This window comes from Dryobates pubescens, chromosome 5, assembly GCF_014839835.1.
Source record: "Dryobates pubescens isolate bDryPub1 chromosome 5, bDryPub1.pri, whole genome shotgun sequence".
Classification (NCBI taxonomy): domain Eukaryota; kingdom Metazoa; phylum Chordata; class Aves; order Piciformes; family Picidae; genus Dryobates; species Dryobates pubescens.
Window position 1 is genome coordinate 47,152,163 of NC_071616.1, and position 14,802 is coordinate 47,166,964.

At 50.7% G+C, this 14,802-nt stretch overlaps 1 protein-coding gene across 1 annotated transcript in view; it reads right to left on the bottom strand.

Annotated features, from left to right (window-relative positions):
- Positions 1 to 215: 215 nt before the first annotated feature.
- Positions 216 to 14,802, bottom strand: part of FSIP1 (fibrous sheath interacting protein 1) — a 59,500-nt gene continuing 44,913 nt past the window's right edge. Inside the window, 5 exon segments of the mRNA XM_054162193.1 lie at positions 216 to 582; positions 584 to 641; positions 644 to 696; positions 698 to 834; positions 11,985 to 11,995. Of these exon segments, the coding sequence (XP_054018168.1) occupies positions 216 to 582; positions 584 to 641; positions 644 to 696; positions 698 to 834; positions 11,985 to 11,995 (626 nt within the window).

Below are 14,802 nucleotides of genomic sequence, written 5' to 3' on the forward strand. Positions count from 1 at the left end.
AAGATGACTTTCTACTACTAGAAAGATAATCCATGTGTGCTGTCAACACAGCTGACAGAGTTAATCACCAGCAATATTACACTCCATAAGAGCCCCAGTCTGGCAGGGAGTGAAGTCAGGGCAGGAATTCTAATAACCATCCTCTGCTTTTGTGTCTCCTGCTTTGGGCACCCTTTGATGCCTTCCGAAGGCACATCCTTGCCCCACTGTAACAATCAGGGCAATGCCGGTGCATACTTCTGGTGAGAACTGGCTTGGGCTTTCTCACTGCAGTCAAAAACCCATTCTAAAGGGCTGTTAGGAGTCTCACCTCCCCTGGTCTGCAGTGGTATGCTGGGAATGTCAGCCCCTGTGCAGGGCTCATTGTTCCTGCTGATGCACTACAATGGCTCACCCAAGAAAGGAGGTTTCTCCAACCTTTTGCTGTTGAGTGCCCTTGACATAAAGTAATCTTCAGCAATGCTCTTATTGCCCATCTTCTGTAAACCTCCCAAGTCATCGGGATCCCCTCTTTGGGCCAGTGAAGCCTTTGGTAAGTGCCTATCAGGCAGCGCTTTGCTGCGACAGCAGCCAGGGGGTTCCCTCTGCATTAACACACGAGCTTTTGTCTTCAAGTCCAGCCTCTTCCCGAGCCAGTAACATCCTACAATATGGTCTTCAACTAAGTTTTTGGAAGGAGTAGATGTGGAGTGAAGAGTCCTGACTCGTGTGACAAGGGGGACTGAACCCAAGAGAAAGAGATTCCTGAGACTTTGGCATGGTAACGTTGCTTATTGTTCTCCCAGGCTGCACACATTCCTCCAGAAGGGTCTTAAGCTGCTCTTCAGAGAGGCCCTGTTTGTTCTTCAGTCTGAAATGAAAAGGCCAAGAATTTCTTCTGTCAAAATGTAATTAATGAAAGGCAGTGCCATGAAACGGCCGGGGAGGGGAAGCAGCAGAGCTCTTCGGCTGCTGTCAGCGATGCTCAGCTCAGACTCCCCTTAAACGCACAGTGACATCATTACATCACCTAAATGCACATCCTCACCAGGCTCTAGACAGATCAGTGCTGAAACTGAGCTAGGAGGGAAGTCTGATGCGCACAAGGGACTGCGAGCCCTTTGGTTTGGCCTGGCCTTCCGCTGGCTGTCGCTGGTATTTGGTTCCCAAGGCCTGCAGCTCTTGGCGCATCCAATCCCCTCTTGAACAGCTCCAGGGACGGTGACTCCACCACCTCCCTGGGCAGCACATTCCAAGGGCTAACAACTCTCTCTGTGAAGAACTTTCTCTTCACCTCGAGTCTAAACTTCCCTGGCCCTTACCTGACCTTTCTTAAGCTTTGCTGTTAAAGGCAATGACTGACAGCAGCTGGGGGTGGCAGAGAACAGCAAAGGGCATTTCCTCAGAGAGCTCTGCAGTGAGAAGTTACCTCCAGCCTTTACACTCCTTAATGTTCCTGGCATCAGAGGAGCACAGCATTCCTGACAGCTGGGAGACACTGGATCTTGCTTCTCCCATGCTTCCCCAGGATCAGTGGCACAGCCTGAGGGACACACTGGATCTTGCCCTCCCTGTCAATAATTTAACTCCTCTACAGGAGAAATACTCCAAGGTGTTTCTTTAAAACACAAAGACATAACATTAAGGTGATTCAAAATGCAGCAGCCCACTAGAGGATGGAGCCTAAGCTGTTAGGTCTGGTTCCCATTAGGAACTGGAAAACCTTTTAATTGTTCTGGCTAATTTTTAATAGGAGCCTGAGTCCTATTCACTTCCTAGGCCCTGGACTGCTAATGATCCAAAAAACTAATTCCTAGCCAGGGGTTTAGGAGTCTGCTAATGACCTTTACTGTTTATGTGTGGCTAGTTTTCACACACTTGTGGCCCTTCCCTGACTGAAGATTTCTTGTTCCTTGCTGAATTGCTCAGTGCCATGGGGCTAGAGAGGAAACCTTACTGCATGTGGCAGGAATGCAAACCTGCAGGCTGCTGTGGACAGAGCTGCTGTGACTCTGGGCTTGCAGGCTCCAAGCTTCAGGCTTGTTTCCACATCTACCCAGTAATGCAAACAGTGACACTGAAAGGCCTGGCTGACTGGAGTGCAGCATGGGGAGAAAGTTAACAAGTCAGCATTGTTTCTAATTACAGCAAATAATCATCAAGTGCCACCCAGCAAATGAAGGAGCACCAGGGAGGACTACCCAAGGACTCACGCAGCTGGTGCCTACAGACAAGAGTGTTCTGGTGCCTAAGCAGCTCCCATCACCCTTTATTTGCTTGGCACAACCGCCTTGTGTGCTCTCACTTACACTTTACTGATGTGCAGGGCTGAAGTGACTGTTCTAAGAGTATAATGATCCATTCAGACAGCATTCAGATGGCTGACAGAGCACAGGAGAGCCTGGTAGGCTTTAGATGGTTCATGACCTGGTTAATAGTTTCTAACATGGCTCTTTTCTGCCTTGCAAAGGCAATCTTTGCCTTCTGTCCCCATGTTCCTCAACTACACATGCCCCATCAGCTCCCAGGCACTGAGCACTTGTCTGTGAGCAGCAGGGTCAGCGCTGCTGGGCAGTGGCACTGATGTGCTGCACCCCAGACAGAACACACCACGGCAGGCTGAACGAGCTCCTGGTGATGGCCTGACAGCCCAAAGCCCCTTGGCACCACCAACTCAGGGCTGGTGTCCAAAACTTGAAAGCAAAGTAATTTAAGTGATGGGAACATGTCCCTATGAGATCAAAATGGATTAACCCCAGCAGGCAGCTCAGCACCACACAGCTGCTTGCTTGCTCCCTACACCAGTGGGAAAGGAAGAGTAAAAGCAATAAAACCTGTGGATCAAAGTGAAAAGTGTTTATTAAGCTAAGGTGAAGGGAAAGAAGAGAAGAGAAAGGAAACACCAAGTGATGCAAAGGCAATCACTCATCATCTCCCATGGGTAGCCCAATGCCCACACCCAAAGCTGCACAGATCCTGATGCAAACACCCCCAGAGCTGCACAGATCCTGATGGAAACATCCCCAGAGCTGCACAGATCCAGAGCTGCACACATCCCCTTGATCTAAAAGCCAAACTCTGAGAAAAGGCTCTGAGTGAAATCACTCTGAATTTAAACCCCATCTACCAGCAGGATGCCAGCAGCTGTTTTGCATGAAGCCAGCTCTTCTTCTGAGTTAACGTCAAGTTAACTCAGTGTTGAGCTCACCTACTCTCCTGCAGGTGCAGACAGACACCTAACCATTGGGCTCTGGGCGAGTCCCAGGGTGATTTTTTTCTCAACTTGCTAAAATCTTCCTACCTCAATGTCTAGCTCCCTGGGTCTAGAGCACTTGGTTTCCTGCACTGTCAGGTACCTGGGTTAGAAAGCAAGCTGCTTTGAACTGAGCACACTGAGTGTGTGCCCAACCAGAAGACACCGACTCCCGAGCTGGGGCTCACAGCCCATCAGGCTGAAGCAGGTTTCCCTTTCCCAGCCTCTGCTGGAGAAGCAGAACTTCTCCAATTCCTGCTATTTAGCATTCAAAACCAGTTTCCTAAACATCCTGCTTTGTGTTTTTAACTGTTTGTTATTAAGCATTTAACAGATTTCATTTCATTCCATGGAAAGATCTTCCTTGAATATTATTAAGCTGTGGCTTTAATTTCCAGCAAAGCCAGCAGAGCAGACAAGAATGCCTTGATGTGGCTGCAGCTGTTTTCTGTTACAAACACCCAGCTCTCTTTCTTTGGGTTTTGTTTGGGGGGGTTTTGGTGGTGGTGGTTGGTTTTTGGTGCTGAGGTTTTGTGTGCTTTTGATGGATTGATTGTTTTTGTTGTTGGCTTTAATTTACCCAAGAGCTAGAGCTAGTGTAGCATAGTGGTGGTGCAGTATCTTCTTACAGCAGCTTTAAAACTCTGGAACAGTGTTTTGAGCTGTGAAGGATGCTTGCAGGTCCTGTACTCTGTTGGGGAACAGAAGATGCAAACAGAAACAAAACTGAGCACACTGAGGTTGGTTTGTTCATAATGTAAGAAACTTCACTGTGAGTGCTGAAGCAGCAGTAGAGCTACCAACATGCCTCCAGCCAGAGAGGGGGAAAACAGGGAACCACAGGGCAGGACCTAGATGAGCTGCATGGTTAGGTGCAGTCCAGCCTCACTGGAACCACGAGGACTGGTTCCAGGGGAGCAGTGAGCCATAAAGACTCATCAAAAGCAACTACAGACAGAGGCTTCAGAAAGGACAAAGCAACACTCTGTGTATTCCAGGAATTCAGACCACAGCTCCTGATATTCCTTAGGTCCTTTTGAAGTTACTCTTTACCTGTCCCTGTGTATCACCAGCACCAGGCAGCTCTGAATGCTGTTTTCTCTTAAAGAGATGTATGCACAGGGCAAGCCTGGAGACCAAAAAGCTCTCTCCCAACAGCAGAAGGAAGTTCTGCTGTGAGCGGAATAAGCATCTAGAGAAAGTTGCAGTGTTCCCTGGTTCAGTACCACAGGTCATGGCCAACCTGTTCCTGAAGCAGAAAGCACACACTGGCTTTGCTGAAGGGGGTTATTAGAGAGGCTTTGACTCTGGATTAGCTGCAGATGCCAGGAGCCTCTCCTTGGTTCACATTCCTGCCCCTCAAACCAAGCGACTCAGCCGAGCGCTCATGGCAGCTGTAATTCCCCAGGCTCCTCATGGATGGCAGAGACACAGGCACCACAGACTGGCACCCCAGCCAGCTCAAACTCAGACAGAACACTCAGAACTGTGCTTACAAACTCCTGCTTTTAACCTGAAGCCTTTCTGACAACACACCTCCAAGGATACAACACTTTTGATCAGGACAACAGGAAGAAGCAGAGGCCAGCACGACAACAGACCTCTGCTAAGTGACAGAATCAATAAGGTTGGAAAAGGCCTCAGCGATCGTCGAGTCCAAGCTGTCACCCAACACCTCATGACTACTAGACCATGGCACCAAGTGCCACATCCAATCCCCTCTTGAACACCTCCAGGGACGGGGACTCCACCACCTCCCTGGGCAGCACATTCCAATGGCTAATGACTCTCTCTGTGAAGAACTTTCTCCTCACCTCCAGCCTAAACCTCCCCTGGCACAGCTCGAGACTGTGTCCTCTTGTTCTGGTGCTGGTTGCCTGGGAGAAGAGACCAACCCCCTGCTGGCTACAACCACAGAGGCTCAGCAGAAGGCACCACAAGGCAGTGCTTTCCTGAAACTTGTTTCTGGGAGGTGTGGAAGCACAGGAGTGCAGAGACACGTGCTTTGAAAGGACAAGCCCCAGGGTGTATCACACTGGCTTAGCTTGGCTGTTCATCCCTAGAAGAGCATGTGCAGCACTGCCCTGACCTGGGAAACACAAGCACTCCCAACACTGAGAGCCAGGACACCTCCACAAACACCAGGCCTGGCACATCCGAGTGTGAGGTGTCCCTGCCCATGGCAGGGGGGTTGGAGCTGGATGATCCTTGAGGTCCCTTCCAGCTCTGACAACTCTGTGATTCTGTGAGTGCAGTTATGGCACTGTAACATCTAGAGCTTTAACAGCAGCAAAAATGACACAGCTTGTGGGGAAAAGAGAGAGAAGCTGGCAATACTTGTGATCTGCAGAGATGGAATCCTGCCTCACAACAGCAGGGCTATTAACTCTGTGTAAGAAAACAAATGGCTTGGAGGTCCCTTCCAAACTAACCCATGGCTTGAGTCTATGATCCTGCTCACTTCAGAGACAGGAGGGAAGCTGTAGGCCTCTGGGTAGGTACCACATTGTGGCAGTCCACATTTCCCTCCTTCCACTTGTTTCCTGGTAAACCCATGCCTGGTCAATGAGAGAGGGCTCTGTGTTGGCACCTGGGGACAACAAGAGCGCTGCAGAGGTCACACAAGCACACGGGGCAGGCTCCTCTGCACCCGAGAGAGTGCCACCAGCCCAGTGCCAGGTCTGCAGGGAGCCAGACAGCCCAGACTGCAGGTGCTCAGCATCAGCACAGCAGCTTCCCTGTACCAGTGGCACAAGTAGTTATGCTCAAGTAGACAGAAATCTAAAGGCTTTATGGCCAAAAGGCTCAGGGTTTAGCAAAGAAGGTCTTGGTGACAATGGAATGGAATGGAATAGACCTTCAAGATCATTGAGTCCAACCTATCATCCACCACTACCTAATCAACTAACCCATGGCACCAAGCACCCCATCAAGTCTCCTCCTGAACACCTCCAGTGACGGTGACTCCACCACCTCCAGCCCATTCCAGCGCGTTCCAGAACATTCCAGTGGCTGAGTTTTGCACCCCTGTTGTGCAGAAGATGCTGATACACAAAATGTAATTCAAAGCAGCTGGCAAACACTGATTCAAATACATTCTGCTTGTAGGGACATTAGTACAATTCTGGGCACAAAGAAACCATCCCCAAGCTGTGAAGTGCTGCAGCTGAGCGGGACGTGGATGCTCTGTCGCATGAGATGCACAACTGCTCTAGGAGCAGCTGAACCAGGTGTGCTTGCGAAGCTCAGGACAGTGGCATTTGTACTAAGTGCTGCACAGCATGGCACAAAGAGGACAACAGGTCTGGTACTTCCCCTAGCAACAGGAAGGAAAGCACCCAAAGCCTCCCCTGCACCAGCAGGGTTCTGTAGGTTCAGTCTGCATTTGGAACACAGGTGACTGCTGGAGCTGCAGCCTGCCTTTGGGCCAGGCAGAGTCCAGCTGCCACTCCTGAGACCTGAAAGATGAATTTACAGAAGGTCTTTGTGATCCCATTTCAAGGCCAATGGCTCAGGCACAAAGCACCATGCAGCCCACTTGCTTGGGAGCTTCTTTCCTGCACACTGGAATGCTTTTGGCTGCTTGCTTTGGTATAAAACCAGCCCAAGTCCACAGCTGTGCTTCTGATGAATCCCTGATGACACTGTTGATTTTAGGGGACACTGCACTCCTCTCAGCTATGTGGCATCACAGCTACCAAATCAGCAGGCAACGACACAGCTAAGTGTGCTTCTTCCAGGCAGCTGGCAGAAGTGTGGTGGGTTGACATTTCCCCCCACCATCAACGTTTAAAGGCATAGCCTAAAACTACCACAAGAAGCTACTTATTCACAAGGCTAATTCAGCAGAGAGGTGCTGCTGGAATGCACTGAGACAGGCAGCAGCTCAGGGGGGAGGATCAATGTTTCAGAGTCACAACTTGTTTAGCCAAGGACACTCCCTGCTTAGGGACTAGGAGTATTGAAAACTTCTATGGGAGTTTCAGGACACATGAGCAAATCAGCCAAGTTCAGTGTACCAAGGATGTGACTGAAGCACAGCTCCTACAGCAGCTACCACAGGCTGAAGCACAGCTCCTAGAGCAGCTACCACAGGCTGAAGCACAGCTCCTAGAGCAGCTACCACAGGCTGAAGCACAGCTCCTAGAGCAGCTACCACAGGCTGAAGCACAGCTCCTACAGCAGCTACCACAGGCTGAAGCACAGCTCCTACAGCAGCTACCACAGGCTGAAGCACAGCTCCTAGAGCAGCTACCACAGGCTGAAGCACAGCTCCTAGAGCAGCTACCACAGGCTGAAGCACAGCTCCTACAGCAGCTACCACAGGCTGAAGCACAGCTCCTACAGCAGCTACCACAGGCTGAAGCACAGCTCCTAGAGCAGCTACCACAGGCTGAAGCACAGCTCCTAGAGCAGCTACCACAGGCTGAAGCACAGCTCCTACAGCAGCTACCACAGGCTGAAGCACAGCTCCTACAGCAGCTACCACAGGCTGAACAGACACAGAGATCTGAGAAGACAACATGCAGCAGCAGCTGATAGCATGGCTACCCTGCACCAGAGGCTGCAAGAGCAGTGTGCAGGGAGGCAGGTTCCAAGTATATGACTACAATAGCAACATACCTGACTGTCTATCCTGCTGTTGTTGGACACACACATCTGAGAGCTTGGATGCAGCTGCAGACAGGAAGGACAATGCTGCAGCAGTGCAGCCCCTGCAGTGTGCTAAGTGTGTGCCTACCAGCCTGGCTGGCACACCTGGAGAGCTGCACCTCACTGCTGAGATGGCTTAGCTGTGATGAAGAGAGACATATGATGGTGCTGAGGCACACAGTGACATTCTGTCCCTTCTTCCCCTGTTCACTTAAGAGGGGGAGTGTTAGAGCAGCTTGGTGGGTATGTGGCCTCCAGGCCAGAGCCAAACCACCACACAGACACACCACAAATCCAGGCCTTCTAGAGTTTAAGAATGAATTCTTGTGGCTCTCCCTGGTCTGCCTGGCAGGACACAACCAGCCTGGTTTTGCCTTGTGGAGCCTGTTCAGAGATGTTATTTCTTTATGGTACTCAGTATCACTTGCTACAGAATTCTCCTCATGCATTTGATGCAGTCTGTGCTTTCCCTTCTGCACTACTGGAGATATATTCCTTGTGTGGGCCATTCATCTGTGGTCTAATCCTGGCTGGTGGGAGCCATGGGCTGCAAGCACACATCCTGGTGGGAGCCATGGAGTGCAGCATAAGCAGCGAGGGGAGGGCTGTGGCACCCCTGTGTGGTGTGATCTGGGAGAAGGCAGAAGGCCTTTGTGCTGCATGTTTAGGCAGCATCATTTTGCAGGCACACTGGCTCTGGCTTGGCCTTTCTCACACAGCAGAGCCCAGCTGCAGGGACAGCCGTGCACAGCACTGCACTGCCCCTGCGTCGTGGCTTTACCGAGGACAGACGCTGCCCTCTCAGAAGATCACAGGTGTGAAACAGAGGACTGAGAAAGGACTCCAGCTGTAAATTCAGCTCTTCCATGGCTAGGCAAACGTTTCAACCACCAGACACATGGAGGAATCTGAAGAGCTCTTCCTTGTCTGAACTCAAAACTGTTTCACCCGTGCCTCAGAGCTATGAAGTTCCTCTGAGGTTTAGCTCCTAGGAGAAAGGCAGCGGAGCGGAGCCCATGAAGAACTCCCAGACCTCAGTGAGGGGGAGAGCCCAGACAGCTTTGGGTCTTGGGGTTGGGGTTTTTTGTGCTCTTGTAAATTATCCCTAGGCTGTTTCCAGCTCAGTAAACTGGCTGCTCTGAATATCATTCTAAACCCACATAATCCTCTCCCTGAACTGCAGAGAAAGCCCAGGAATTAACACACATTCACTCACTACAGCCCCAGCTGACCTGCCCGAGGTGGGAGGGCAAAGAGTCAGCTGAGCCACTGCTCCCAGCTTTCTCTCACGATGCTCCTAGGGGCTGCCAGGTAGCAATTTGCACTGTGCTTATCAAACTAACTAACCAAAAGCCAACAACTAAACCTAAAATGAACAAACCAACAAAGTGTCACTAAGGAAAACAAATCCATGATTGGAGTGATTTGAGGCTCTCACCTGCTTGATTTGTACCTCTGTGGAGTGGAGATGAGGCTCTGCAAGTCTGTATGCATGTACCCAGCCCACACCCTGATGAATCCATTTAATCCCTCACTGACTTACTGACGAAGCCAGAAACACCAGGTGGGCACAGGAAGAAGCTGCCAATGGACACAGTGAAAAACCATACAGTACTAAGTCAGGAAGTGAATGCACATACTGCAAATTCCTGCTCTGCAGCATGGGGTAGCCAGTGACATAATTTTAATGAAATCCCAGGATCTGACTCTAGGACATGCAGAGAAATCTGGATCCCTGTATCTCCCCAAACCACAAACCAGAGCCATATGTCCCTGAAATTCACCGTATGGAAAAGATCCACCCTCTCAAAACGCCCAGCAAGAGCAACCAGACTCATCAAAGAGCTCTGATCATTGCTGTTATGAGGAACTGCAGATTTGCTTTTCTCAGGACACAGGGGGAAGAAGTTTACATTAAAACTGTTAAAAGATTACTCTGGGAAAAACAAAACAACCAAGGAGTGGTGGATATTTGTTAATACAACAAAACTAACGAGGTAAGGACTGAAAGGACAGCCTTTCCCTTCTGCAGATGAAGCTCTCTGTTTCTGAGGAGCAGTACTTGCTTGAGAGTTCCAGCAGGAGGGAAGCTTCCAGCCTCCGGACAGCCTCAGAGGCCCCACCGCCTGCCGTCTGCGCAGACAGGGCTGCACAGGGACCCAGAGGGGAGAGGAAGCCTTGCCCTGCTCCCAGCGTCTACACCTGGCTACCATCACAGAGCAGACTCTTGCTTGTCTGAAGCTAGAGCACTGCAGAGAAGGTGCCAAGAGATCTTGAGACAGGGACAGGCAAGGAAATAATAATCCATCTTCCTCTTTCTCTTGCCTTGAAACAAAAGGGAAGCTGCTCCTAAATGTAAGAAAGCTGTGTGGCTGTTCTGCTGCCAATGAAACAAGAGGGGTTTCACCTCTCAGGAGGTCTGCAGTGCCCTTTCCTGCAGCTCAGCTCAGCTCAGCTATCTCAACAACAACAACAAATGTGCTGTTTAAGGGACAAAGCAGTTCAGGCAAAAAGCCTATGTGGAGAGCTGGGAGTTCCTGCATAAAAGCCTTTACACGAGGACAAGGAGACTAATGGGCAAGCTGTGCCCTGGTGTGTGTGCACACAGGGAGGACTCAGACCTACAAGCTTCTTCACACACTGCTGCGCTTCTCTTCATCCAAGTGACTGCAGAACTGAGATGGCTACCAAGACCAAGTACAATTAGAGCCTGAGAAAGGTGAGCACAAAGCAAACACAGAGAAAGCTGCATACTGCCTGCCTTCCCAGGTGAGGAAGCAGAAGCAGCGGCACACCAGGAGTGGTCAATGTGGTACTTGACCAGCAAAGACCTCGTATGGAGAGTCGTCCCACGGTAAGATGACTGGGAGGAGGGCTGACAGTGAGAGGTGCCACCCAGCACACACGTGGGCCTGTCACTCAGCCTCCTCCAATCAGTACTTCATCCTGTTTGGGATCATACACCTCTGCCACCACTTTCTCCTCCCTTCCCTCACCCCAAGCCAGACAGTCCAGGCCAAAGGCCTGCATCCTATTCATCAGCACACATCTTCTAATCTCTGCATACAGGCTGCCTCAGCCTGCAGCCGTGGCCGATTCGTTAGTGCAGCTCACTGAATCCTTTATGGCTCCCTAATCCTGACTGCTATATATCCTACCACGGCCAGCTACCCACAGGGCCCCTGCAGCACGGAGCTGCAGCCGAGGGCAGCCTGCACGTTTCACAGGCCTGCCTGAAAAGAGCATCACCTTTGGAGCAGACCTGCAGCTCAGATGCCAGGAACCACCACGAGGTAGTGCCCTGGCACAGACAGGCTCCTTGCACCCACAGATTGCTGCACTCTTGTCACGTAGCTACGAGGAGCTGGAGCGGAGCCCCAGGCAGCACCCAGAGGTGAGGCTGTGCGGCAGTCCCGATTGCATCGAGGAACTCAGCGTCTGAGGCAGGTACAGGGTGAAAGCTTTCAATCTTTCCTTTCCAAATTTGGACTGTTCCAGGGATGTTCCTTCAGAGCCATGACAGAGTGGCCCTCCCTTGACATCTACTTACAAGTGCTTTACAGCAGTATTCAGTATCTGCCTCTCCCGGCTTGAGAGGACTTTCCCTGCCAAGCCACGGGAATTTTAAGAGTTGCCTCTGGCACTTTTCCCCGGGGTATTTCCACCTAAAAGACAATTCCATTCCTAACATCTTCAGCCATTCACCTTACCCCAGTCTCTGATGGCTGTCATTAGACACTACCATGAAATGAGATGTGAAGAATGCTGCTCAGGCACACGGTAACCAAATTCTCACATCCCTGCTCTGAAAGCATTTCCTCCTCTCTTGATAGGCATTAGGAACCTTGGCCTCCTCTGTTTTCATTCAGCATGAAGCACTCAACCAGTACAGCATGGCAAGTGAAATAAAAATGTACCAACCCCAGGGAAATGCCTGGAAGGAGGCAGTGCAAGTAGGCAGCAAGTACTTAGTCAGGCTCCTTCAAAGACATGGATGCATTTTACCAGACAGAGAATCACAGAGCCAAACACAGCCGAGGCTGGAAGGGACCTCTGGAGCCTGCCTCATCCAAACGCCCTGCTCAAAGCTACTCAGAACAAGTTGTGACTCTGAGGACGGAGACTCCACAAGCTCTTAGCTGCCTGCTCCAGTGGTCAGTCACTCTCCCAGGTTTCTGTTTCCCCTTACATTTAAAACTGCAGTCCTGTATTTCAGTTTGTAATTGCCTCTTGTTTCTCTGCAAGAAAGGACAGGCAAAGGCTGCTGGTGAAGCATCATCTGCCAGCCAGATTCCAGCAGCTGCATTCTGCTTCTAGTTAAACTGCAATAGGCCTGAACTAGTCACAGAGAGGGTCTGAAAAGAATTCACACCATGCCAGGAATTTCACACTCTCAACCAACACAAGGTTTTAAAGTTCTTTCTTAAAACACTAACCAGATCTGCTCCTCCAGCTACAAGCAGAAGGCAGCCCCTCTAGCTTACAGCTCATCTTCCAGCACCAAGTGAATTAGCTTTCCCTTTGCCAGTGCCAGCAACTCATCACAACAGTTTAACACCAGGTTGTCCACACACATTTGCCTCCTTTTCTGGCCTTGCTGAAGTTAGTCATAGCTCAACTGCTCTAAAAAGACAAAGCCATCAGCCCATGGTTGGCTTACAGCCAGCAAACCAAGCTTCACAACACAGCAGAGAGGCATCTTCAGATCTCAGAGCACAGAAGAGTTCATCAGAGCTTTACACTGCAACTTGTTCTGAAATCAGACACTGACTGAGAACTGCTGTGCCCAACATGTGGAGTGGAGACACAGGCCCGGAGCTGTGCCTGGACTGCCACCCCAGGGGGTGGCTGCTCTCTCTCCAGCCATGTGTGACCTATCTTGAAAACAGTGGTGAGCAGGAACAGCACAGCAGCAGAGCACTCAGGCTGGGACAGCTCTTCCAGGATCTGCTCAGGATCTCCTGGGCAGCATTTGCAGTGCATGGTGAATCCATGCTAAGCACAGCCCTGTCACCAGTACCACTCTGCAGTCCTGCTGCTGGGCTGAGGGGAGAGATGGCACAGCCTGGGGCAGCACTCACACTCCCAGTGTGGCACTGATCCACGCAGAAGTCACACAGCTTTGCTTTACCTCCAGGGAAGCTCATTTACCAAGCCCTTACTGAATCTGTACCAAGTATCATGGCTATATCCACAGCCTACAGGAAAGGCACTTAGGAGCCACAACCTCCTCCAGTTCTGTGTTTCTCTCTTCAACCACAAGAAACAAGCCCCAGACTGAAAATTAGGAAAAACTTCAGAGGCTTCTAGTATAAAAGTCTAGACAGCTGTGCAACAAAACCAAACTGGTGCTTGCTATGTCCTGTGATGAAATCCAAGTGAACCACACAGCTCAAAAATCAGCTTAAGCCTTTCAGCCCTGGCTCAAATCTCTTACTCCATAGCTATGAATTAATAGCAACACTCAGCTGAGTTCTCCAAAGCCATTGCCCCCATGTGTTGCTTTCTTCCCTTTCTCCCTTTGCAAGTATGAATTCAAAATGAGAACTCTGTATCACTGATTATGAATTCGGTGAGGGACCCCTGACAGTGAGGCACTAGATCCTGGAGTGCAGAGCAGCAGCAGTGTTTGATGAGTCAGGACCTGCAGCTCTGTACCAGGGTGGGCAAATCCTGCTCCCTGGCAGGGTTACATCTCTATCTGGGTGACTGACTGTCAAACCCTGAGGTGTAGCCCTTACCAAACCCCTCCTAGGGCTCAGGTAACTGCAGATTCTGAGAGGCAAAGCACTTTTAAGGTGCACTGAGGCTTCACACCTGCTCTAAGAATCACAGCCAAACTGCTTTGACGCACAACAGGGCTGGAAATGGGATAAGGGACAAAGCACAGCGTGAGAAACATTGCCTGGGCAGTGTTAGGGAGCCTGCTAATAGAGCTGGCAATAGCAAATAAACTCACCTTACCCAGGACACGCTGATCTCTCCTCTTCTAGTGCAGGCATGCTTACCTGAAGGCTCTCTTTGGATGCCTGCCTCAGGTGCACTCCCCAGGGCCTGTCACTGGACTGCCTTCAGCACACAGCAGTTTGTGTTCAGCACACTACAGCTGTGCTGACCGTGTCAGGGAGCTGCAGCCTCCCCACGCCTCAGGCATGGCCGCTCCAGGTCTTGGCATAACTAACTCTTGGGAGGAGTGCAGCTCTCTGCCATGCTGGGAGCGTGTTCTAGCTTGTAAGAGGCTCTGTGAGGTCTCCATTGGCCCACACAGAAAACTGGGCCCTCTGAGAGCAGAGGGGAGCACCCAGCTCAAGGCAAGAGAGCCTCTGTCCCTGGCCCAGGGCTTTCACTCTCCTCACACCCCCTCCAACATAAATTCTGTCTAATCCCTTCTGAGGGCTCTGGAGAATGGAGGTGACCCCTCCCCCCCAACCTATTTACTATCTTCTCAGTATCTAATGTGGCTCTCCCTCAAACCAAGCACAATTGCTCTGCTGGTTTTTCACTATGGAATCTACTTCTTTCTCCCCTTCCCTTGGCAGCAGGGCACACCTGGAGACCACATCCTCCCAAGAGTTCCCTCATCTATTCCCACCCACCCCCACACTGACCTAGGTATTTCCTAGGTCTGTAATCTGGGCATCTGCCCCTGGTTTGATGCTCTGCTCTGCACTAATGCCAAGCCCTTTTGCCCAGGCTTGCAGAGAGAAGTGGGCTTCTCACTGAGAGAAGCAAACCTGCAGAGAGCAGAAACCTGTCCCCATTTCCAAGCACCATGGGCTGCTGAGTCACACTTTTGGCAACCTGATAGGACTCAGGCCCTTCATGACCTGCTACAAGCCTGAGAAACCTTTCATCCAAACAGGTATTCTCCCCCTGTCTGAGCTGTTATTGCTGATCACAATTGCTGAACTGAACCA